Source organism: Gouania willdenowi, chromosome 10, assembly GCF_900634775.1.
Source record: "Gouania willdenowi chromosome 10, fGouWil2.1, whole genome shotgun sequence".
Taxonomy (NCBI): domain Eukaryota; kingdom Metazoa; phylum Chordata; class Actinopteri; order Blenniiformes; family Gobiesocidae; genus Gouania; species Gouania willdenowi.
The window spans coordinates 19,810,584-19,836,583 of NC_041053.1; the positions used below are offsets into that span (position 1 = coordinate 19,810,584).

The 26,000-nt window shown below is 37.5% G+C and overlaps 2 protein-coding genes across 2 annotated transcripts; both read left to right on the forward strand.

Annotated features, from left to right (window-relative positions):
- Positions 1 to 871: 871 nt before the first annotated feature.
- On the forward strand, positions 872 to 2,707 carry uqcrq (ubiquinol-cytochrome c reductase, complex III subunit VII). Its single transcript, XM_028459948.1, has 3 exons — positions 872 to 997; positions 1,849 to 2,020; positions 2,587 to 2,707. The coding sequence occupies exons 2-3, from the start codon at positions 1,867 to 1,869 to the stop codon at positions 2,679 to 2,681; spliced, it is 249 nt and encodes an 82-aa protein (XP_028315749.1). The 5' UTR covers positions 872 to 997; positions 1,849 to 1,866; the 3' UTR covers positions 2,682 to 2,707.
- Positions 2,708 to 5,556: 2,849 nt separating this feature from the next.
- Positions 5,557 to 25,813, forward strand: hspa4b (heat shock protein 4b). The gene is made up of 19 exons (XM_028459687.1): positions 5,557 to 5,852; positions 7,315 to 7,372; positions 9,750 to 9,890; positions 10,833 to 10,955; positions 14,786 to 14,885; positions 15,044 to 15,177; positions 15,262 to 15,506; positions 15,589 to 15,665; positions 18,176 to 18,327; positions 18,420 to 18,526; positions 18,600 to 18,733; positions 18,816 to 19,000; positions 19,083 to 19,178; positions 22,187 to 22,342; positions 22,427 to 22,552; positions 22,680 to 22,787; positions 22,866 to 22,985; positions 23,090 to 23,251; positions 25,279 to 25,813. Exons 1-19 carry the CDS (start codon positions 5,746 to 5,748, stop codon positions 25,483 to 25,485), a joined length of 2,538 nt encoding a protein of 845 aa, XP_028315488.1. The 5' UTR covers positions 5,557 to 5,745; the 3' UTR covers positions 25,486 to 25,813.
- The last annotated feature ends 187 nt before the right edge of the window (positions 25,814 to 26,000 follow it).

Consider the following 26,000-nt stretch of genomic DNA (forward strand, 5'->3'; position numbering starts at 1 on the left):
CTTCAGTGAGAACTCTACTGGATAAATAAAACTGATTCTGATTTTAACATTTAGAGTGTGGTGATAAACATCAGATTAAATTACCTGTGGTGTCACCCATAATGTGCTCAGATAAAAGATGTTTTTTTCCATTTATTTAAAGGCCTCTGTCTGTCTTTTGGTGCAGCTTTAGGCCGGACATTTACTTGTCCTCCCTTGAGACAATCCCTTTATATTTGTATATAACGAATAAATTAATCGGCCCAAATAAAAAAAAAAACATAAACATGCCTTGATTACTATTAGGTCTACTGCTTGAAACAGGGAAGTGAACCGCTGCAGATGCTTTGTTATCTTGGGTTTATATAATTTACAGGCTACAATTAGCTGGAGGTTTGACTATTTAGGGGTAGAATTACTAGTTCCATCTGGCAACGCAGACCATACGGTGTCATGTGTGAGGTGCTTCAAACAAACACTGACACATTCATGGATGGAGATGGTAAATAAGCAGAAGACGGAAGCGACTCATTCATGAAATTATTAAATAGTTTATTTAGTGCTCTGTTGACTGGTCAATTTAAAGCGTTTGAAATGCCAAATAAGCCTTTGTTTTGGCATACATAATCTACTGTCAGTAAATTCTAATTGAAAAAAAATATCTTAAAAAAATAAAAGGGTGCCAATGGATGAAGATGTTACTTTTGATGGTTACCTGCCTGTAAAACGGCTTTTGGTTTAGGAAAAAACTGAAAACTGGAGAAAATACACATATACAAATATATATCCTTGCTTTGTTGCCTCCTAAAACTACTTAAAAATAAATTACAATCCGATCTCGAAGTAAACTATTCTGTCATTCCTGCCCTTGTTTTTAAAAAGTTATGGAAAACGTAATATGTTTTTTCTTTTTCTTTAATTATCAACCGCTAGTAGGCGGTAGAGCGCTCAGCGCCAGCAGAGAAGAAGAAAAGACGAACACCGGAAGTACGTCAGAAATCTGAAGAGTAGGAGATCGGTGAGTTTCAATGTCACGATTTTCGCGAAGTATGTCTTTACATTTATGTCGTTTTTACCGAGAGTAGAGGGTCACCCTTGCGTTTTAACGCATGACACCGCGGTATATGTCTTTTCTATTGCTGAACCACACAGTTATAACGGGCGGTAAGGACACGGTTCCTCTACTTTGTTCCCGTGGTGTCCCTGAGAGCTACTGTTTAGTTTTACACTCCGATACAGCGCTCCTTACTATTAACATCTGAATTAATTCTACCTGAATATCAGACGTTTTTACACACTTGGGCAGGTGTCGTGTAACATTCATACGCACTACTATTACGCAACAGGCAAATGTTCCTTACTAATGTGGCACCATTTAAAATGGAAATAAACACGGAAAAGATGTATTGCCAAATAAGCGTTGTTACGATACAGCAAAGAAATAATCTACCAAAAACAAATACATTTCCTTAAATTCTGTGCAAAGTATAAATATTTTCACATCTACCCTTTCTATAACTGTATCAACACTAATTTCAAGTTGTAAAAATAACATATAACACCATGAATAGTCATTTTCCAATTTCAGGTTTTTAAGTTTGAGTAAAGCTGGAAGGTGAAAGTTCAAATGATCTTGTGTTTTTTTTTTTTTTGTTTTGTTTTTTGTTTAAATTAGAAATACAGACTGATGATGCAGTAAGTGTCAATAAAAGACTTAAATTCAGTAATACAGCTGGGTTCATCCTTAATAGGCAGAGAATACTTTTTTTTTCACCCCCTCAAATCATTATACAGACAACTGTGTTTCAGTGATTATATACTGTACATCATCTCTTCCTATCTGTGTCTGTTTCTGTCTTCTCCCCTCAGACCAGCTCTCTGGTGAACATGGGTCGTCACTTTGGAAACTTGGCCAAGGTCAGGCATGTGATCACCTACAGTCTGTCCCCCTTTGAGCAGAAGGCGTTCCCCAACTACTTCTCCAAGGGGATTCCCAACATGTGGAGAAGGTTTTCGGCCTCTTTCTTCAAAGTTGCCCCTCGTAAGTCACAACTGGTGCAGCAAATACTTTCTGTTCATGTCAAATTAGCACTTTCAGATTTAAAAATGTTTGAAAATGACTTAAATAGCTGCTGTTCTTGGTTTTAAACATGAATCTAAGTCTTCAGTGCTGTTTGTACTGTGATAATATCCATGGACCTCAATTCAGGTTCTAACTACAAGCCACAGGGAATGGATAAACTAGTTCATAAATCATCAAACGTTGACCCCCTACTCTTCACTAAAAGCAGATTTAACAAGTTGTCAAAATTTTATCAATATAACATTTTTCCTGAGTCAAACAAACATCCAACATTTTTTAAAATGTGAACTTTTTTATTCTGCTGGCAACAAAAAGGTGACCCAGATGGTTGTATCATAGCAGGTGCATATGTTTTCTTTGTGTATTTACATTGATTCTTAAAGAACCACCATCAGAATTTATATTAATGAACAATTTATTTATCAAATGTCCTACAGATAGGTTTAATTTTCAGAATTTGTTAGAAAATGACACACTGCTCAGCACCTGATGCTTATTTGTTTTTGTGTTCATTTTTCCTGCAGCAATGACCCTGATGTATCTGACGTACACCTGGGGCAACAATGCCCACAAGCAGAGCAAGAGGAAAAATCCAGCAGACTACGAGAATGATGAATAAATTCTAACCTCTGCCTCCATCCTAAAGATGTCCTCAGTTGTCCATTTTATCTCGTAGTGATTAAACAAATAAAAAGTCAAATATTTATGTGAAATTGATTTTTTTTTTTTTTTGGGGTTTATTAAGTTAGCTATTAGGATCACAATAATCACACGTTGCAATCTCAAGAGCTACAAAAAAATAATTCAAAGTTAAACAAAAAAATTCTAAGTTAATCATTATAACTGAGAGAATGTCATATTAATGTTATTTTTTGAAGATGAGGTGCAATTTATTTAAGTTTTTATGCTATTTAAATGTGAAGTAAAAGTCATCAACACCCCAGTGTTATAGATTAAACTTATTTTCACCACTAAATGAATTGTAGTTTGTCTGACTTTGAATCACTAAAAAGGTACTCCTTTGAGTTAAAGTATTGATTAGATCTATTAGTTTCTAATTCCTTTTTTCTTTTTTATTGCGTGCATGTTACATGGTTCCTGTACTCCTTATCATTAATCTGGGAAGGTCTGGAAACCTATAATAGTCATGTTTTTTTAGGTTGATAGAGGGATTTTATTTAACATTTCAATACCCAAACTTGAAGTTGTAAAGGAGAAATTCAAAATAGTGTTTTTTCCCAAATTATTATTGTCAAAATAACCTGCTATTTGAAAAAATAAGTGTGTAGCATATCAATGTTCAAATATTCAAATAAGCTACATGTGTAGTCTGTGGCCAACAATACAGACCCTTTCCAAAAAATTAGAACATCATGGAACGGTTGTTTAATTTCCATAATTCCATTCAAAAAGTTAAACTTTCATAGATTTATTTATTATGTATTTATTTGTTTATTTATACATAATTTGGGCTTCCAGCTCAAACCCCACGAAAACAGGAATTTAAAAAATTTGAATACTGTGAATAAATCACCACGGTTGAGGAACAGAACCCAAGCTGCTTGAGGTCCAGTGTGAAATATCCACAGTCAGTCATGATTTGGGGGGCAATGTTCTGTTCCTCACTCGTCTTCTTCCAAACCCTTGGACCACTGGCCAATAGTCCAGTCCTTCTTCTGCTCTTTTTTCTGCAAAGCTGAAAAGTAAATGGTGATTTCTTCACAGTATTCTAATTTTTTGAATTCCTGTTTTTGTGGGTTTTATGAGCTGGAAGCCCAAATTATGTAAAAAATAAATAAAAACTTGAAATCATTTTAAATTGTGGGCCCTGAATCTATAATCTATGAAACTTTAACTTTTTGAATGGAATTATGGAAATTAAACAACTTTTCCATGATATTGTAATTTTTCGGAAAGGGTCTATATATTTTGGTCCAAGTATCCAAAGACTGGAAGACCCAAACTTAAATCCTCGAATTGAGTTGATTGTTAAAATGTGCAATCAATCCAAGTTCCCAGATCATTTTCCAACAACATCTGATTTAAGTACCAGGAGCCGGTGGAGCACTGCCAAAGTAGAAGCTGGAGGACACGTTGTGAGCCCGTAGAAGTGTGGTGCCAAGGTTTTTCTGGCCTCTCACTGCAAAATCTTCACTCTGCTTGGCATCACATGGCCTGTGAAGAGGTAATCTATTAATAATACAATGGAGGTGGCAGAGGAAGCTTTAATATGGCTTTGGATCAGAAAGAGGGATCAGTGGGACAATGCTGTGAGGACAAGGGCCTGATCAGCCCGTGCTGGGTCACCCTAGGGAGGGAGTATGATGCTGAAAGACCAGAACCACCCAATGATCTCAGGGACATCGCTGAAGATATGCATGAGATCTTTTCAGCCTTTTCAGCCTAGTTACTTACTTTCATACTCTATTGTATATTTTTATTAAAACAAGGTTTATCAATTGGTGGGTTGAGGGCCAAAAGTAGGTCGCATACCTATTTTCAGTGGGTCACCAGCAAAAAAGCAATGAAACCAATTTGCTCTTATTGGGACTTCTCTCTTTCTACCTCTGAGAGCAGATGTTTAGTTATAAAACTATTATTTTTCAAATTGATTTTATATATTTCTTTTTATATCAGTTTTTCTATTTAAATATATCGCGATACTTTTCCGCACGATTGATTATTGATATGCTCCCTCTAAGTATCGTTTTTTTTTTTTTTTTTCAATTTATTATTATTATTATTTTCATTTATTTATTTCTTTTTCAAAACCTTTTCTGCCTTGTCACTAAAATGGGCAGGTAGGTCTTCACGGGAATATAATATAATGGTGTCACTGGTAAGAAAGACTGTATTTTTTGTTTACATAAAGCACTATTGGACATACTTATTCGTTTACATTGATATGTTGACACTTATTTACAGAAATGTTGCACTAAAATAGTGTCACTGTTCATAGGACACTTTTTCAATTTACTGTCTTTCAGAGATATAAAATAAAAATTTTATTTTTTCACTTAATCTTTTTTTTTCTTGTTATGTCAGATTATCATAGATTGATTTCTGACCAATATATCGATAATCACAGTATCGCCATATCGTGAGATAATCGTTACCGTGAGATTTGTATTGTGTATCGTATCATGAGGTACCCAGAGGTTCCCACCCCAAATGTATACCGTATTATCGGGATATATCGTATTGTGACATGTAAATAGTGAATTGTATTGTATGGTCAGATTCACCCCTAGATATAACAGTGTACACTTATTTTTTTTCCTGCTGTGAGATTATATTAACTCACCTAAAAACTGCTTCATATTTTAATCTATTGGTTTTAAAGTTAACATTTTACTCAGATTGATTCGTGTGTCTCATTCTTTGAAGGTGATGTTAAGTGAGAATGGCTGTTTATAATAGAGTATATGTAGAGGTTTTTAATGTCTGCATCTTGCAGTGTTGGTGTCTGCCCTGCAGGGGGCGGGCTGCTAACGGAAGGCGGATAGAAGATTCCTGAAGGCACAGTAGCCGGCTCACCGCATGCTGCTCAGCTTCATGGAACAAGAGCCTGCTGCCATCACCGTGCTGCTGACCGGGACCCTCTAACCCTCTGCCGTCTCTTCTACCCCTGAGCTTGTCTCATTAAGCTTTCCGCGGTCCACTCGTCCCTCCAGCCACTCAGGATGTCCGTGGTGGGCTTTGACGTGGGCTTTCTAAACTGCTATGTAGCGGTAGCTCGAGCCGGAGGCATTGAAACCGTCGCTAATGAATACAGCGACCGGTGTACACCGTAAGTGCAGCTCGTCACATTGTGCGGTTTGTCTGTGGGTTTTTTATCAGTGTCTTAATTTATATATTTTTAAAAAATGGACCTGTCTCGATGTTATCCATCACATCACCGGGTCGAGCTAACAATGCTACGCTAGTGGATTTCTCAACAGGAAGCATGTGATTGCTAAAGCTAATGCTAGCAGCGGTGAATCCTGGGGATATTTACTCAAATCGCGTCTGTCTCGCGCCATGAATCGGGTGGTGGAGGGCATGAGCCCAGTGGTGGTCTAACGGGGAGGGGAGGGGGACAGTGTAGGCTTTACTGGAGACATGAAAGAGCGGATCATGACTATGGGAGGAGGCCTGGCTGTCAGAGCGGCTAACCATTGTACTCCCCTCACCAATAGAACAACCTGCAGGACCCATACACACACACACACACACTCCACCATAGCTGTTAGCTTTACACACACTCCACCATAGCTGTTAGCTTTACACACACTCCACCATAGCTGTTAGCTTTACACACACTCCACTGAGTAATACAGAGTTAAATTGACTTTGCTTTGGTCTCAATAAAGGTGTCAAATTCAGCCACAGTTACCGATAAATATCAAATTAACACTTCCTGTTCCATCGTTGTGTTTGTGGAAAATATACTCCAATCACAAATACTAAAGAAGGTGGTAATGTTTAAAGATTGCAATAATTAAAAATAAAAAGCTAATAATTTCCAAACGTGTGGCCATGTCAAACACATGGATTAGATATGGGCCTGGCATGACAATGCTTTTATTCCCACAATGGAGGAATTCTGTGATTCAAGCAGCAGAACACAAGTAACATCTTAGCATTTAGAAACAAGAAAAGAAATGAGACCTAATATATTGTAAAGAAAGTAAATTATATCTGTATAATTTGCTATTGAATTTGGACATTTTAAACAAATAATTGTATTCCAGAAATTTCCGGAATGTGTACAAACTGCTTCAGTATCTACCATTTATTTGCCCACTGGCTCCACTCCTTACTAAATATAGGATAAACTTCTGGTGTGATTGAAAGATAAAGCGTACACACAGAATAGGCTTTACAAGAAGGCAGCTGGGTTATCTTTATTGCTTTTTATTGCTACACACAGTCAGTGGCACACCTTCCACTATATATGTATATTAGAGGCTTTTCACTCTTTTCACCTATTCTTTTGCTGTTAGTCAAATAATTTGGATTTGTTGTATTTAAAAAAAAAAAATAAAAAAAAAAAAGCTTACTACTTCCTCTGTTGCACAAGATACAGTGCCTGTAGTCAGTTCCCAGTATGGCCTCTCAGGAGGAAATTGATTCATATGGTGCAATAACATTCAGTCTCACAAGAACAATATGTTTTAATTTGTATTTTACTATCTACGCGTCTTTGATGGGTCTTATCAGTTATTCCACTGGCTGCACATGACCATCTGATAACCTGTGTCCTTTTTCAGAGCATGCGTTTCCTTTGGACCCCGGAATCGATCTATTGGTGCTGCTGCAAAAAGCCAGGTATGTTCTCCTGGGAAACATCTGAACTTGATCAGCATAATGACCACTGAATGTACCGTAGAAGAGTCACATTATATACATTAATCCTTCTGCAGTCAATTAACCCATTTCTAAGAAACCCTGTCCTGTTGATGACCTTGTGTAAGAGATGTCCCAGTGGTAGTGAATAAGTCGATGCAGGCCACTGCCTTTCACCTACCACACACAGATCCACCATTGCTCTGGAGAGATTCAGACTAACGGGGCTATTTCCTATCAAATGTTTGCTTACCTTGAGACTAGCAGTGCTAACTAGTAGTGCAAACCCACACTGGGATTGGTAAAACACTGAACACTGGGGATAACTTGTGACAGACCACAGGCTCAAAATAACATTGTACATGCTCTTATGCAGAAAACTGCAGAACAAAGTGCATCAATTCACAGGCATTGCAGACGTATAGTCTCTGAAGGAGATTACATCATTTACTGTCCAATACATGTTGTTAATCCCAAGTGGCAAGCCTGTTCTGTGACTTTTATTATGGTGAGTTTTTAAAACCAGCAATTCTGGCCATGTTTTCCATGCTAATTTAGCCTAATTCAAAATGTATGGAATGAATAGAAATTGTAAAATTTCATATTTTGTTAATGTATATAATTACTGTATTATGTTTTAAGATGCTTTTTAAATAACGACGACGTTAAAGGAGAGCCGGTTAAAAATAAAACTTTGGCTTTTTAATTATTTATTTTTTTAATTTATTTATCTGAAACATTAAAAAATATTAAGTAATCATTGCTCACTGAAACAAAATTTATCCAGCAATGTTTGAGAAGGGGCTTCATATCATTCTTGCATTTTTCTAAATTAACTCAAAACTATAAACAAGTTTTTTACATGAGGATTGTTTTCTAAGTTTGTTGGTTGTATTACACTTTAATTCCTATCGGAAAAGGTTTCTTTAAGGAATGTGTATTTATATAAACAACTTTATCACTTCATTAGCTTAATTTTGGAGATGATTATGGTTTGGTTGTAGTACTATGAAATACGTTGTGCTGAGTTGGAACAAGTTGAGTAGGGGGCGGGGCCAGACAAGCTGGTGTTTTGATTCCTCTTTGGAGTTTCCATCACTAAACTCACAGTGCACGCTAGTGAAAGAACTACCATATTCTACTGAACAGTCCCCATCTGAGATCATCTTATTATTTGTCTTAGAAGAAGAATGCCTTTATTATCACTGTACACATGTACGATGAGATTAAAAAAAAAGCCAACTCCAGTTACAGTGCAAGAAATAAACAATATATACAATATGAACATAGGACATAGGATAGTATTTTTAAACATTTTCTTTGAAAACTGAACAGATGATTTTTAGTCACACAGAAAAGATGCTTACTGACTGAAAAGCTGTTTTTTTTATTAATATTAGGAAAATTAAAGGGTCATATGAAATAATTACACAGCCTTACTACTAGGGCTGAACAATTTTGGAAAATGATCAATTGTGATTATTTTTTTTTTCCCCTCAATATTGCGAATTAATATGCAATATTTTTTTTCAAGGGCCTCTTGTCATGTATTTTTCAATGAACACAAGCAATAAATCAATTTGTTTCATAATAAACAATTTCAGATTTATTTAAACTTTAAATAAATATAAAATATACATTTTAAAGCACAGATTACAAAAAATAAAGCAAACAAATCTGTGGCTTTACCTCTTCAACATATCTAACTAACTTCACATTTCATTAACATGTGGACTGAAAAAAAAAATTGCAGCCTTTGCTATTAGAAAATCCACGTTTTATTATATTGCTATATCGCAAATGCAATTAATCCTTCATCCCTACTTACTACTAATACTAAGTGTATTCAGTTTTATTTTTTTTTTACCTGATTTATGTATATCTCAGTCTCTCAGCAACATGTATCTTCTTTTATTGGACAGAGGCTGCCTATTTTACTCTAAACTACACTACAGAGCTGACACATGCACATCACCATGTTTTTCAAAGCAACATTTTAAATTTACCAGTTGACGTGCATGCTTTAAATTCTCTACACATGCACAATGCCAAACAATAAAAGGCTCCAACTTCAGTCTCAACTTTGTTCTTCTTCTTGGGAGAAACCAGTGACTTTTCTTAAGATTATTTAACTTATTATATTTCAAAGGAAGACTCTTAATTGATTTTACTGATGATTTTAATTGATTTTACTGATGATTTTAAATGTTCTTATTGATTTTAAACAATTGAATGTTTTATCATGTAAAGCACATTGAGCTGCCTTGTGTATGAAATGCGCTAGACAAATAAATTTGCCTTGCCCTGGTCTGTTTTTGTGAATCTAATGTGTTTTTTTTCTTTTTCTTAATTTTTAAAGGTCGTCACAAACTGCAAGAACACAGTGCAAGGGTTCAAGAGGTTTCATGGAAGAGCTTTTTCAGACCCGTTCGTGCACAACCTCAAAAAAAGCCTGGTGTACGATATTGCACAAATGCCCAGTGGAACAACAGGCATCAAAGTAAGAACTATATTTATCAATGACTTGGATTATTATGTAAAGTTATCTGGGGACCCAGCACAGCAAACTGGACACTCTAAATATACTGCACCATTAAAGTTCCATCTTGCTTCGTCATCAGGGTTAAACATTTCACTAATAAAAAAAAAAAAAAAAAAAAAAGTAGGAAATCTACTTGCGTCAAAGACAAGTCAGTTGTAACAAAAACAGTCGTTGCTATGTTCCTTCTCTTCCCTTGAAATGACAGATTAGACTGGTTTTGAGTGTGACTCATCAATGGTAAATACAGGCTGATGATGTCTGCTGCTGTTTGAAACAGTAACACTTCTATTTTACATGAACAGAAAGACTTACTGTTGTATTTGAATTTATTTGTCATGAAACTTGTTGACTTGAGTTAAACTCTTTTTAAATAATATGGATTCAGAGCAATTTTTAATAGTGTTATTTAGATACTGTCAGTGTGAAATGTGTAGTTTCTTTCCAGGTTTTTACTGCTGAATTGTTTGATCATTTTGGTTTTAAAGATGGATAATTTCTCAAATGAATTAGTCCTGTTTGGATAGTAGTTGAAAAAGTTTGTCCATCTGTCAAATCCTTACAATTCGTGGTATAATTATTTCATCGCTACTATGTGGCTTTAGTGTTTCTGTACTTTTGGAGGAAAAAAAGAAAAGCTGTACAAATGCATGCAACTATCTGGACTCAAACCAATGATGTTCTAGCGGTAAAGCAGCACATCTCTACACACGGGCCAAGCTTTTTATTTCCTGAATCACCTCGTGTACTTTGCAGGTTCTTACCTGTTGTAGGCTGTGGTAAAGAGTAATATTTGCTAGTTAGATTGGCCTAAAGATGTTGGCACATCATTCTAACACTTAATGTAATTATAATCGACTAATCATCAATGAGTGGTGACCATCTTTATGACTGATGTTAAAGGTGATGTACATGGACGAGGAAAAGGTGTTCAGCATCGAACAAGTCACCGCCATGTTGCTGACCAAGCTCAAGGAGACGGCCGAGACCGCACTGAAGAAGCCAGTGGCTGACTGTGTTGTTTCTGTAAGTGCACACACTTTAGAGCCTGAGGCCTACACGCACACACACACGCACACACGCACACACGCACACACGCACGCACACGCACACGCACACGCACACACACACACACACACACACACACACACACACACACACACACACACACACACACACACACACACACACACACACACACACACGTTTCCACTTGCCTGCTTATACTGTTTCAGGAGCTGACTGATCATGTTTCCAAGAGAGGAAACTAGCACTGTAGCATTTGTTTTCACATGCTATGATTGAAGCTTTAGTATTTCATGTGCTAATATTTTTTTTTTGGGAGAAAGTTTACCATTAACTTTTTTTTTTATTAAGCAGTTTAAATATTTAAAGGGGACATATTATACAAATGTTTCACCTTTTAAAACAGTTTCCTTTGGTCTGAATGTAGTGTTGTCAAAAAACTCAATACTGAATAATGTATCGATACCGAAAAGTTGGTATCGGATACGGTATTCACTTTCAAAAGTATTGATACTAACAGCGCTGTGTTTATCTCTTAATATATCTATGGTTGACAACTTCATTTGCTGCTGCAGACACAGACACACGTGCAGCTGAATACTAATAGGGCCCTATAATTCCCGGAATCGACCAATGAAAACGGTTAAACGCGGAAATGGACAGAATCCACATGAAAGACAGTCACTGTGAGGCAAGGAACGTTTCTGTATGTGGAAATGTTCCTGGGATAAGGTGCACCGCCCTACCCCCTCCTGGCCTGGCTGCTTTAAACACTGCATAAAACACATCAAACTCTGTCGAAAATTGCCCAAAAAAAACCTGCACAAATCATCACTGACTCTTAAGTACAAAGCCATCAGTGCCCGTTTAAGTTTGCTGTGCCTGTGAAACACGTTTTTCGTCAAGCGCAGCGGGGCTCTGGGAAAACATGTCGGCTTTAATCAGCTTCACCTGCTCAGAGCATTTAAACATCTCATCAGAGCTACAGAAGATCTGTGGATAAAGTTGTTCTGTCGTTGTGGACGAGACCATCGATAGTGATTATAAAGTCTGAAACATTGTATTTTAATCATAACTTCTGATACTGTAAAATATTCTGGTGAAATAACTGATGCATCTTTGTGAAAATGTATTTGTTTAATCATTACGGTCTGGAATGATTTAATCAAAATCATTTAAATTAAGTTTATCAAAACTTAATTTAAATTAACCTAAACAATAAACCTGCTAAGATTCAGTAAACCATTGATCCCTGAGGGGAGATTGGGTGACTGTGACATTTAAGGTAGGGTAGGCGATTTTCAAAAGCTAGCATAATTTTGAATGTAGTCTCCCCGATGGCTCTGCCTTTACCCCCTCGCCCCTCCCCCTTGTGCGCCGTCTTACTCGCATGCATGTGCACAGCTGCTGCAGAAGAGGAGCTCAGCTCATCGCTTGTATTGTGTAGAAACGGTGTCTCATTCAGCAGTAAGTAAACAAACTTTATTATCCATTATGTGTTAAACGTGACCAAAAACTCTGTTTGAACTCTCTCAGCGGTGCTTTCAGTGTGAGCTTGTGCATGCGAGAGAACGAGAACGAGCAGGGACACAGGGAGACGTGATTGGTTAAAAAAAAAAAGGGTTGTTTTTAAAAAATAAAACGGAATTTGGAAAAAAATAAGCGTTATGATGAGGGCCCTATAAAATCTGAGTTAGCTGATGTCGGCACGGCTGCAGCTTGGCTAGTGCTGCTGGGGGGCCCGCACAACCAGTTTTAGCAAAAATGAGAAGGGAAAATTTGCTAAATGTTATACTTTAAAAGTGTAATAGTTTTTGTTGTTTACAAGTGTTGTTAAATGTTGCACTACATTTCATTAATTTAAAAATACTTTGTATACTGTTCATAGTTTGTATTCTCAACTTTATTAAAGGAAATTATGCTTCTAAATTTTTGTCTTTTTTTGCCCTGTGGTATTGAAAATGGTATTGAGGTTTTTCCTGACTACAGATATCGAGTTTGAAATTCTAGTATTGACAACCCTATCTGAATGACATATCTGTGCTGATGTTTGGTCAAAACATAACATGAATTAAGCAACAGAAGATATTCAATACCCTGTAAAAACGAGTTTTGTGAGAGTGCTCTGTTTTGAGGGTGTGTCCCTGGATTTGCATAGACTCCCCCTTCCCCGCCCCTGTCTTCCGCAGGGTGGCGCACGCTACGTTCAAGTCTTAATGCTCAATTCTGATTTTTTTTTTTGGTTTGTCAGAGCATTTTTCTCTGTTATAAGACTTACACAGACTACAAACAAACGACTGGATGGTTTTATTTCAAATTTTGTGTGCTGGTGGACACTCATGTTACCTCATGTGATCAAAAAAAAAACTGCAAAAGTGGATTTTTCATAATGTCCCCTTTAAGCACAGCAGCGTGTTTTGGAGAGGCTTCACATTTTAGCTGTCAAGGTTTTTGTTCTTTTCCCTTTTTTTTTTTTTTTTTTTTTTTTTTTTGCTTCAAATGCATGATCAAATTTTAGACAAATGTTTTAGTCTGTTGCATTAGTTGTAAGTTTAATGGGTGGCACTGGCCAATACAAATGCTCTGTGCAGAGAGAGCATTAGAAGATTGCTGTCTATTAAGATTTGCAAACATTTCCAGCAGCTTTTATCTCAAACTGCAGTGGTCAGCACCAGTGTAGTGTACGTCAAACAGACAGATTTCTTGCATCTGGATGAGCTGGTGAGGGAGTGTTGTTGCCACAAAGCTGAGCTGGTGGACTTCCATGGCAAAGCGACTAAATCTGCAGCATCCACTGCATTGCAACACCTCCAGGCAGAAAGCAGCTTCACTGACTTCTGCTGCCCTGACAATCCAGCACTTTAAAACATGAAATGATGGGATTACAAACACTTGCATATATTATGCTTGGATGATTTTATCATCATTGAAATTATCTAAAGATATTTCCAATTTCAGTTGGAACTAGGCCTGGGCAATATATCAAGATTGGAGATAAATCGAGTTTTCTTTTTTGGTGAAAATTACAATCTAGCTTATAAGGATATTTTTTTATTTTATAGCTTATTTTGTATTAAAATCCTTGTTTTAGGAGTTGCTGCTTTTGCTACTTCACAGAACAGCATTATAAAGCACAGTTAGATGAATTGCCGGACCTTCCCTAAACAAGCCACACTACAGAACTCACTCAAACACGCTGTCCCTTAAAACAAAAAAAATCCAAAAGTGGCACATTTTGTGCAGCTGTGCCTGTGTGGTATTTTTTATTCAATTATAATTTCACCCAGAATTATATTTCTGGTAGGACTTTAAGTTAAAAATTAAGATTTATATCTTATATATATCGCCATTTTGAGAAATAATATCGAGATGTGAATTTTGGTCCATATTGCCCAGCCCAAGTTGGAACCTCAAAATGAATTAATCTACATCCTCCATTCTATTCCTTTTTATGCAAATGTGAAAAACTGATGCTGCACTTTTTGCTTATTCCTGTAAGCAACCAGGTTTGTTGAAAGAACTAACTCTTCATAGGTTGTCCTTTTTGCTGATTTGTGAGACCACATACTGTGCCACTACCCTTAAAGCCTCAAATCCAAACATTAAAAGCTTGAAGCAATGAAATTTGAATTCATGAAACCTAGCACAAATGCATTAAGGGGTAGATGCAGAATTTGCCTCAAGTTTAGAATCGCTGGCTATCCTCCTGCAGTCGACTCAAACCATTAAAATACAACCATAACTTCAACCCTGCACTGATTCACCTTTGATCTGATTGAGGTTTTGATCAATCATATGAATCTAATTCAAATGCCTCGGTTTGTTCTCAGGTACCGTGTTATTACACTGATGCTGAGAGGAGATCTGTGGTCGATGCTGCTCAGATCGCTGGACTCAACTGCCTGAGGCTCATGAATGAGACGACTGCAGGTTTGTACAGGGAGTGCTTGGGCAGGGCTCAGGCAGGGTAATGCATGTCACGGTTTGTTACACTATCTTCTTTCAGACTAACATCCCGTCATGAAAAATGTCAGTCCATTGGTGATTATCTTTATTATCCCAAAAACATGTTTGTTTTTTCTTAACAGTTGCTTTGGCATATGGAATTTACAAGCAGGATCTTCCTGCTCCTGAAGAGAAGGCCAGAAATGTGGTGTTTGTAGATCTTGGCCATTCTGGATACCAGACATCAGTGTGTGCCTTTAATAAGGGGAAAGTCAAGGTTTGTAGATGACCCCCCCCGTAATGCTGCATGTTTGTGTGACCTGATTGTTCTAATAATAACTGAAATGCTTTCATTTCTCAGATCCTGGCAACAGCTTGTGACCCAGAGATGGGAGGAAGGGACTTTGATGAGCTCCTTGTCCAACATTTCTGTGTGGAATTTGGTAAAAAATACAAGCTTGATGTGAAGACCAAGCCCAGGGCTCTGGTCAGGCTCTACCAGGAGTGTGAGAAGCTGAAGAAGCTGATGAGCGCCAACTCCTCAGACATACCACTCAACATCGAGTGCTTCATGAATGACGTGGACGTTTCTGCCAAACTGAACAGGTAGCGCAACAAGCTAGTATTCTGATGGATCTGTTACACTTCTCTATGGATGTGTTAATTTTATTTAATTGTCATACACCAGGGGCCAGTTTGAAGAGATGTGTGGAGATCTTTTGGGCCGAGTAGAGCCTCCTCTGCACAGCCTGTTGGAGCAAGCCAGTGAGTACTTAAGTTTTCACTTAGACTGATCACAACCATACATATCACATTCTGGAATGAGGCCATGTGTTTGATCTTAGGATAGCTCAAGTTTTTGGCTAATAATATTTTTACCTCTGGCAATAGGTAATAATTTCACCTACGTTTTTTTATTTGTTTATTCGTTTGTTAGCAGAGTTACGTCAAAATTATGTAATGCATTCTAACCAAAGATACGCCATGGAAGATTCCATTAAATTTTAGAGGGGATCTGGACTATAATACTGATTCTGGATCAGTTTAAAAAATAAAAATAAAAATCCCAACCTTTCATTATTGGTGAAACTTAAATGTATATCTCGGTTCGTAATTAACCGAAATGTATGAAATTTGACTAATTTTTTTTTTTTTTTTTTAATGGGGGTGCCCATACATTTATTGTTACTTATACTTATTGTTAAGATTGGGGATCGAATTTTTCTTCCAAGCCTTTAGAGCACAGGTGTCAAATTCATGGCCCGGGGGCCAAATTCATCCATTTGGCGCATCCAATTTGGCCCGCAGGAAAAAGTAAAAATTACAGCGAAACCTTGAATCATTGTGCAGATCAGGGGTCTGCAACCTGTGGCTCTGGAGCCTCATGTGGCCATTTGACTCTTTTGCAATGGCTCCCTATAGCTTTAAAAAAAAAACCTATTGAAATAAAGAGTTGTTATTTTCCTACAGAGGCTATTATTGATTAATGACAAATAAAATCAAGATATAACAATTTGTTAACCTAAAAATAAGTCACATTGTGCAATGACTCAGCACCTTCCTACTTAACTTCCTGCAACATCTACAGACCATCAACTTTCCTGCACCTGTGGCTAACCTTAAGTTTTAAATCCCTGGTAAATAACTAAACCAACAAAAACACTATTCTGGGAGAAAATAGAGATTTTAATTTTGTGGGGACAGATTCATTTAACCACCAATGTGCAGGTTAAATATGCATGTTTTATGTGTGGCAAGAAATGAGAAATTAGCATGTGTTGATCACATGATCATGTGTTATCAAACTTCAAGTTACTTTTTGTGGCCCTTTAAATACATTAACTAAAAATAATAATCTTCTTTATATAACATTGTGTTCATGTAAACTGAGATGGGTAAGAATTTGAAGATGCAAGATACTGTTTAGTTGTTACTTCTTGATGTTAATTTATTTCATTTTATTTTAATCTGTTTTTAAGTTGCCATTTACATGATCAATATAAATCAAATCATGAAATCAAACATTAATCTATGTCATTTTAACTGTATAGAATTTCATTCACTGTATTGTCTTCATTGAGAAGGTTTTTTTTCTGGCTCCAGGAGGACTTTAATCCAGGTGAGATCAGGCAAAATGGCTCCTTTGAGAGTAAAGGTTGCAGATCCCTGGTGTAGATGAACACTCCCTGTGCTTATATTGCATGATTGCACTCCTTTTATTAACTGCTGAAAAAACTGAAACAAAATCTTTAAATTTTCTTCAAATTATTGCATAGTATTTCCTAGGGCTGGGCAAAAAATCGATTTAATTGAATTTGTAGAATTTTTATTTTGCAAATTCAAGTTTTTTTTATTTTTATTTATTTTTTCCCACGACAGTTTTTTCGGACTTTTTCGCATTCCGATGTGAGCCAGCCCCCCCTTTTGTTTACATTTGTTTACCCTTTGAGTAGGCTATATGTGCGCCACAGATATATGTTTCATTTTTTTATTCACACTATGCTGAGATGCTTAGGGAAAAGTTTATTTTTTTAATTGTAATGTTATAAAAAATGTAGTTATCTGATTTCTTAATCAGAAAATTTAAGCTACTGTGAAGTTGCGCTTTTGCTTAAACCTGAATTAAAGCTTGAAATTATTGAATGACAGAGAATCATTTACTTTTTATTTTGGGATTGTTCTATGCATTTTAACTCTTGAGGACAATCACAGCAATAAAGTTGCACTTTTGACAATATATCTGATGTCTGCATTTATTTTTAAGTGCATTAAAAAAAAGAGAATCGAAACTCGAATTCTTTTAAAAAAAAAAATTTTTTAGGCGAAATCGCCCAGCCCGAGTTTTTTCCTGAATTATTAAGAAATTGGTCAAAATCTAGTGAAGATCCTGTTGGGACTGATATCTGCCACTAATTGCTTGGATATTGTTGGTTTCTTACATATTTTGTATTTAATGTATACGTAGAAGTCCAAACTAAGGAAAACAATGTTGAAATTACTTGTTTTCCCGCATAAAATCTGCGGCCCACTTGAGATCAAACTGCTCTGTTTTTGGCCCCTGAACTAAAATGAATTTGGAAACTCCTGCTTTAAAGTGTGAATGATCATGGTACCATGATCAAGACTGATCCAGATAACTGCAAGTATCTGGCAATGTGGCTATTTGGAGCTTGGCAGAGATTAACACTCTCTGAGAGCTATGGTTAGTTGTTTTTGGGGCTTTTCCCCCACACTGTTGTTCACTGTGCTGTAATGAGACTTTCTCACACCATTAGAGCTGAAAAAAGAAGACATCTATGCAGTGGAGATTGTCGGCGGAGCCTCCAGAATCCCAGCGGTGAAAGAGAGGATCAGCAAATTCTTCGGGAAGGAACTGAACACCACGCTGAACGCTGACGAGGCGGTGGCCAGAGGATGTGCTCTGCAGGTTCTGCACCCTGGTTTCCCCTTTTCCATCTGCGTTCAATGTTTTTTTTTTTTTTGGTTTTTTTTATTGTGATGACATTCATCTTGTTACAGTGTGCGATACTCTCTCCGGCCTTCAAAGTCCGGGAGTTCTCCATTACGGACGTGGTTCCGTACCCCATCTCTCTGAAGTGGCACTCTGCTGTAGAGGAAGGTGTGAGGTAAGAAAAAATGTTTGTTTATGATCGGCCCTGATTTAGTCTTTGTTTCTGACTGGATGTTCGTTTGTTGCAGTGACTGCGAGGTGTTCCCCAAAAACCATGCAGCACCTTTCTCCAAAGTGCTGACTTTCTATAGGAGGGAACCCTTCTCTCTGGAGGCCTACTATAACAGCCCAAATGAGCTGCCTTACCCTGATCCCACCATTGGTAAGAGCTTTCTAATCCCAGTAATAGATGATATTTGTTCCTCTATGAGATGCTAATATATATATATTCCTCCTCTCCACAGGCCAGTTTATGATTCAGAAAGTGGTCCCACAGGCATCAGGGGAGAGCTCCAAAATTAAAGTCAAGGTGCGCGTGAACATCCATGGTATATTCAGTGTGTCCAGCGCCTCCCTGGTTGAAGTAATAAAGTCTGATGAGAATGAAGAACCAATGGAAACGGAGCAGGCGGCTGACAAAGAGGGAGAGGTACCTCAATCACAGCTATAACCAAGCTTTAAGAGTTTTTGTTCCTCTGTATAAATGTGAATGTATGATTGTGTTACCACAGTCGAAGATGCAAACTGATCAGGATGAGCAGCTCGCTCAGGCAGACGTGCAGAAAGAAAGTGAGGCAAAGACACCACAAGAGAACGAAGAGATGGAGGTAACGTGCACAGTTTTGATTAAAGATCTGCTTTGGTTTTACCACCGTTCATCTCAGTATATACATACACCATGTTTTTTTATGTGATTCCAAAAACTCTGGTGCTCTCAAAAATGTCAAAAATTTTTTCTGAGTTGGACTTTGTCTATTGTATGAGGTATTGTGTCCATTGAGACAGGAAGTCCTCATAAGTGCTTATACCTAAAAAAAAGAATATATATATATATATATAGTTGCCATCCTAACATGAGACATCAAAGTGCATGTCTGAAAACAGCCTTAATGATATCATATCGACACTTTGCATTTGTCATATTTGCTTAATAACATCTCTTCCTCTGGTAATCTTATTTATTTGTCATTTTACAATCCCAACACAAATGCATGATTACAAGAATTTAATCTAGATTGATTTTAAACTGAAAATAATTTGAAAAAAAATTCTGCTAACCAAATTAAGACCAATATTTATTTACTATTTTGGTAACAGACTAAAACAAAGGCAAACTCAACGTACCTTTTAAGTTAGGGTATGAAATTAGGAAAATATTATGGGGACAATTTTGGTCCCTTTAGTCTACAAAATGGGTGCTTTTTAAATTGATTAGGGGGCCATGGAAAAAAAATTGTGGCATCGGTATCACAGTAGCTTCTGCCAATGCAGGTAAACAAAAAGCACACCCTTTCTTTTTCAGAGAGAAGTTTACAAGTAGTACGGCAGCTACTATAGAAAGAAGACAACATATCTTAGGAAACTATGGTTTTATTTAGCTCTTAACAGACTGTAAATAACTGAACAAAACCTTAAAAACAGCAAAGAAAACCAAAATATAATAGAAGTTTAGTAGACATACAATTTTTAAAGAAATTAAAATAAGATGTATAGAAAAAAATCCCATCTTTAAGTGTAAACCGGTTTCTTACAAACACAAATGAAGTTGAATACATCAACACTAGAATCTGCTGCAGGCCACAATAGCTACAGACTCAGTGCTCATGGGCTATTTTATGGCATCTATTTGTGCATCTCGGTCACTCTATTAGTGTTATTGTATGCAATTATTTTTTCGACGGACCTGAAAAGCAAAAAAAACTTCAATAGTGTTTTTACTTTTTAATACAAACTAGAGTTGTCACGATACCAAAATGAGTAACTACGATACTATACCAGACAAAGTGTCACGGTTCCAGGTGATATCGCGATACTGAAGCCTTTTTTATTATTATTAATATTTTTATGAACTGCAATGTATTTGTACAAGTTAGAAATACTTATTAATTACTTGTAGTGTTGTTTGGTGTATGACTAGAACATGAAAAAGCATATAAGCAATAAAAAAAAAAAAACTAATAAATGAGTTAGAATTTATATGGTGAAATTAAAAAAATGTGTCTTTGGCTCCTATAGCTGGTGACAGCGCCTGCACAGTGGATCTCCTATTCTTTTACCGTCTCTGCCTCCTTTAAAGACAAAATAGTTCCAAATGGGACCTTTGGAGTTAAAGTTTTTTTTTTTTTTAGCAAAATTAGTGAAGCCACTGACGACGACGCCACCGTGGCAGACTCGCTGCTCGGTGCTTCTGCCATGTGTTGTCTCGTGTTTGTGACCGTAAGCCGTGCACGCGTCCAGGCGAGACAGAACTTTATCTTGTTTGTTTTGAAGCGAGTTTCTGTCGCTACATGCCGGCAGAAACACAGCCAATCAGCTAACAGACGAGCGGACCCAGCGTGCATAAACAGCCTATCATATCTCCGTATCTTACCAGTAACAGGCAAACAGCCAATCATTCTGCAGCTGTGTAGTTTGGTTGCAGTAGTTGCCATGTTGATATGTTTCCAAGTGAATAGCGTACAATGAGCTTAGACTGTGCGGTGAGAAGAGTAGAGGCAGCCGCTATGTAGTGGAAATATTGTAAGCCACGGTAGTACTGTCGTGTAGAATTTCTGGTATAGTTGGAACCGTTACAATTTTGTACCGTGGGTATCATGCAACTATAATCAAAACCACACGGGCATTGCCTCCTATCCAGTGGCTGAACAGTGACGTATTGCACTGTTAGTAGAGATGTAACGATTAATCGTAAGGCAGTTAAAAATCGATTCATAGGTACCACGGTTCACATCGATGCTCTGAAAATTGAATCGCAGTACTTTTTTTAAACAGCAGAGGGCGCTATATATTAATCCTTCCAGAAGCGGACGTGACGGGTGGAATCTGCTACTATTTTCTTTCTGGCCGCCATTTACTGTTAAACATGCTCATAAATGATTCATTACCCCTTTAGCACCGAAAGAATATCTGTAATATTACGTGACTATCTGTAAAAGTCACGTTTTTCTATTAGCTCTGTCTGCTAGCAAAGCTTCTCTTCTTCACTGGTGGAATAACTGCATGCCAACCGACCACTGGGTTACCAGCGCCCTCTGCTGGTCTAAACAAATATCTGACGTAAATACAATAAAATGACTGTTTTTTTTTTTTGTTTTTTTTAAAAAAGTCCAATTGTTAAGGCACAAAATACATTTTCAGTTGCACTTTTAAAAAAGAAAAAGAACTATTATGCAGTTTTGAATTGTTTACTATAGAACCAGAATTTAAATGAATAGGTTTCTTCTTCATTTGTATTATTCCTTTATTTATTTCATTCAAGATTTATTTTTAGTTAAATTGCATCATTTTGAATAGTTTATCAAGGGATTCTTTTGACAATGAAAAATAAAAGGAAAATAGTATAGTATTTTCCCCCAAAAAATAAAGGAATATTTTTCAGTCATTTGTCAACATTCCCATTTTGTAAAATAAATCGTGAGAAAATCGTATCGTGAACCCAGTATCGTGAATCGAATCGTATCGGGAGTTGAGTGAATCGTTACATCCCTAACTGTTAGAATTCACTGATTCAAACAAACAATAAGGTGTTTACAGTACAGAAAATGACTTTAGCCTGTAAAACTGTTCCTAGAGCGGGTGTGACCTGATTCTGATTTATTTTTTCATATCCTTTTAGACTACACCAGAGGAGAACAAAGGGGAGAAAAAATCAGACCAGCCCCCACAAGCCAAAAAGCCTAAAGTCAAAACAAAAGTTCTGGATCTCCCCATTGAAAACAGTCCACAGTGGCAGCTCGCAGACGACATGCTCAACCTCTTCGTGGAAAACGAGGTAAACACACATTCTGCTGTGCATGCTTGGAGCTCGCCATAAGCGTTTAGCGCTCATAGCTGCTCATCCTCGGCTTCTCCACAGGGTAAGATGATCATGCAGGACAAACTGGAGAAGGAGCGAAACGACGCCAAGAATAATGTGGAGGAGTACGTGTACGACATGAGGGACAAACTGCACGGGATGTTGGAAAAGTTTGTCAGTGAATCTGTACGTTAACACCCCAATCTGTTTGATTTGTTCATTATCACAGACACAATGATTGTTACTGGTGCAGTAATAGTAGTCAGATAGTTTCATGTTAATGTATAACCATATATTTACAATCACCCTTTAGGACAGAGATGCTTTAAGTTTAAAGCTGGAGGATACTGAAAACTGGCTGTATGAAGACGGAGAGGACCAACCCAAACAGGTTTACATAGACAAACTGGCAGAGTTAAAGGTAAATATTATAACTTTCACTCCCAGTGACTCGTGACAACTGATTTCTGATTTAAACCTGGTACTATGTGTTTGACAGAACCTGGGCCAGCCCATCCAGGAGCGGTACATGGAGGCTGAAGAGAGGCCCAAAGCCTTTGATGAGCTGGGCAAACAGATTCAGCAGTACATGAAATTTGTAGAAGCCTGTAAAATGAAGGTAACGCATGTCACTGTTTTTGTTCTTGCAACAACAAAAAAAACTGAAAGCAGAGTGACAAACTAAAGCAAATCATGTCTCTGTTGCTACGGCTTGATTTCCAGGAGGAACAATATGACCATTTAGAGGAGGCAGACGTCAACAAAGTGGACAAGCTGGCCAGCGAGGCAATGATGTGGATGAACAGCACCATGAACCAGCAAAGCAAACAGAGCTTGACAGTGGAGCCTTCTGTCAAAGTCAAAGATATTAAAGCAAAAACAAAGGTGAGCACAGTTCTGCCATCCTTCCTTCGTCATAAATCTATTATTACTCACAATAATAATAAATAATGCTTCATACCAACTTCAACTTTTTATTTTCAATCTCAAACTAAATTTTACGCTGCAGTGGTCAGGGCAAAACAATTTTAGGCAAAACAACACGGTAACTGATTTCAAACAGCTGTCAAAACTTCAGTTAAGAAAAAAAAAATCTTAAAAAAAAAAACAAATTGCATCAAGATGTTAATTGGTTATTAACAATAATTAATTGGCTTCACTGTGGAAAAATGTATTTTTAAAGATGCCATGTTTGCATTGACGACAATTGTTTGCATGAGAGAAACATTTTAAATACCGTAATTTCCGGACTATAAGCCGCTACTTTTTTGTCATGCTTTGAACCCTGCGGCTTAAACAATGGCGCGGCTAAATTGTGGATTTTTCTTAGTTTTATAAACTTCATGCCGTCACAAAATTGAGCTCTGTCACATTAGATGAGGTGGGAACAATGAAATTAACATTAAATCGTTGTTGCTCTCACTGAATCATTCTGATCACTCATTTTGTCATGATGCACTGCCTCATCATAGCAACAACACAGAGAAATGTTGTCAGAGAGAGAGAGAGCGCCCGCAGCAGCAGTGTGGATGAAGTAAAAGTCAGCCAGTTTGTAATAAAAGGATAAACAGCATAAAGTTGTTAAATCACTGCACTGGGTATGTTCAGGATTGATCGGTGCTCTGGACTCTGAGGCTGATGAGATGCTTCCGTAAGGAGGATGGACAGACAGGCTGTTCTGATCTCCGCTCCGTCTACAGTAAAAGTCAGCCAGTTGGTAATATTAGCATCACAGCATGAAGTTACCAAATCACCACGATGGATTTGTTCAGAAGCGCTCGCGTCCGTATTCTGACTCAGAGTCTGACTCGCTGTGATCGCTCAGCGGTAGTTTTACGGTAAGAAGAGCGGATGAAGCGGTATCTCAGTCTCACCAAAAAGTGACCATAAAAAGCTGTAAATTGACTCGGATGTAGACGTGGGGCAGTGAGGAGGTGAAACCTGATTACAGCAGCCCGCCTACCTGCTGTTCTGATTGGCCGAGTTGTCTGAAGGGCACCCTCATCAGCCAATAGGGTGTGGCTATGTTAGGCCGCAGCATTTGTGTGGGTTTTTCTTAGAAAATTGCTAAATTATTGTAATGCGGGCAATAAAACTGCACTTTATAGCCCGAAAATTACAGTACTGTACAACCCCAAAACAAACAGTTTTTAAGTTTTACTGTTTAAACATTTTAAAATGTGTGATATCATGATGGGGGCACGGAAACAGCCTTGCTGAACATTGAGGATTAAAAATGGAACGTGTTTTTTTTTTTTTTTTTTTTTTTTGCACTTAAAGAACTTAATTATTACTGCTTTTAAATGTGTGATTGTACATTTTTGAGATTTGAAGAGGAATAGTCAGAATTCATACCTTCTTCAACGAAGGTTACATTTTTTCCACATTTTGTTGCAACGTTGGAGGCCTGAAAATTAGCGTGACAGAAATGGTTTGTAATGAGTAACTAATACCAAACCTTAGAAAGCTTATAGAAACCTTGGCAGATGTCCCATGTTTGAGTGCAGGTCACCACAGTTGACTTAAATGTTTCCTGTTGCTCTTAATAAATTAAGCTCATTTAGTTAATGTATGTAGTGTAAGCATAAAAACCAGTTTTTCTTCTATTGTTATGTTAGATGGTTGCACTGCGCCCCCTGGAGGATCAAACCAAGTTTACATTTAGGAAAAAATAAATAAATAGATATATATATATATATATATATATATATATATTTAACGCTGTGGACTGCGGTCCAACTGTCATGCAAATATCCACGTACACAGATGAGGGTTTGCACGCGAAACAATGACGCAAACAAACCTATCACTGTACTAATGATCAGGTTTTACAGGTTGACTGCTGTCATTTTATGGAAAGCCATATCTACGTAATATTGATGTTTTGCTGTGTATGTTCTCCATGTTTCCAGGAGTTGTTCTCTGCGTGCAACCCCACAGTAACAAAGCCCAAGCCCAAGGTGGAGCTCCCTAAGGAGGACACGCCTGCTGAGCAGAACGGGCCCGTCAACGGTCAGGAGAAAGCCTCAGAGGAAACCGCCGACAAGGGAACGAGCGAGACCACGAGCAATCCCACCTCAGAAGCCACAGAGAACAAACCCAACATGGACCTTGATTAAATCAGCCTCACTAGATCTGATCATTCAAATTGTGATGCAGCTCAGCTGAGTACATCAGAGCCGTTAATTTTTTGTTAGGACTGAGCTATAATGTCTAATGTAGGCTGGGTGTTGTCAGCACACAGTCCAGCTCCTGGTGGTGTCGTTCCAATGACGAAGCATGCCCTCTCTCTCTTTCTGGATGACCACCCTAAATCAAAAACCAGCTGCAATAATGTTTGATGATGTGCGCTGTACACATGATGGTATTTATTTCTGTTGTGTGCTCTGTATGTTGTTTTGGTCTGTGCCACAATATGGTTTTAATAAAGTTATCAAAGTTCACACATCTGTTGTCTTGAATGCTCCAGCTGTGCAGGATCTACACTGAATACAGCAACTGTCAATAAAGCAAGTGAGACATGCATCCGTCCACATGCCTGATCTTTATTATTCAACGTAAGCTCTCTAGTCCTACTTCAGTACATGACACATCTTTGTGGTTCCTATTGCTGACTCAGGGGAAGGAGGATGAC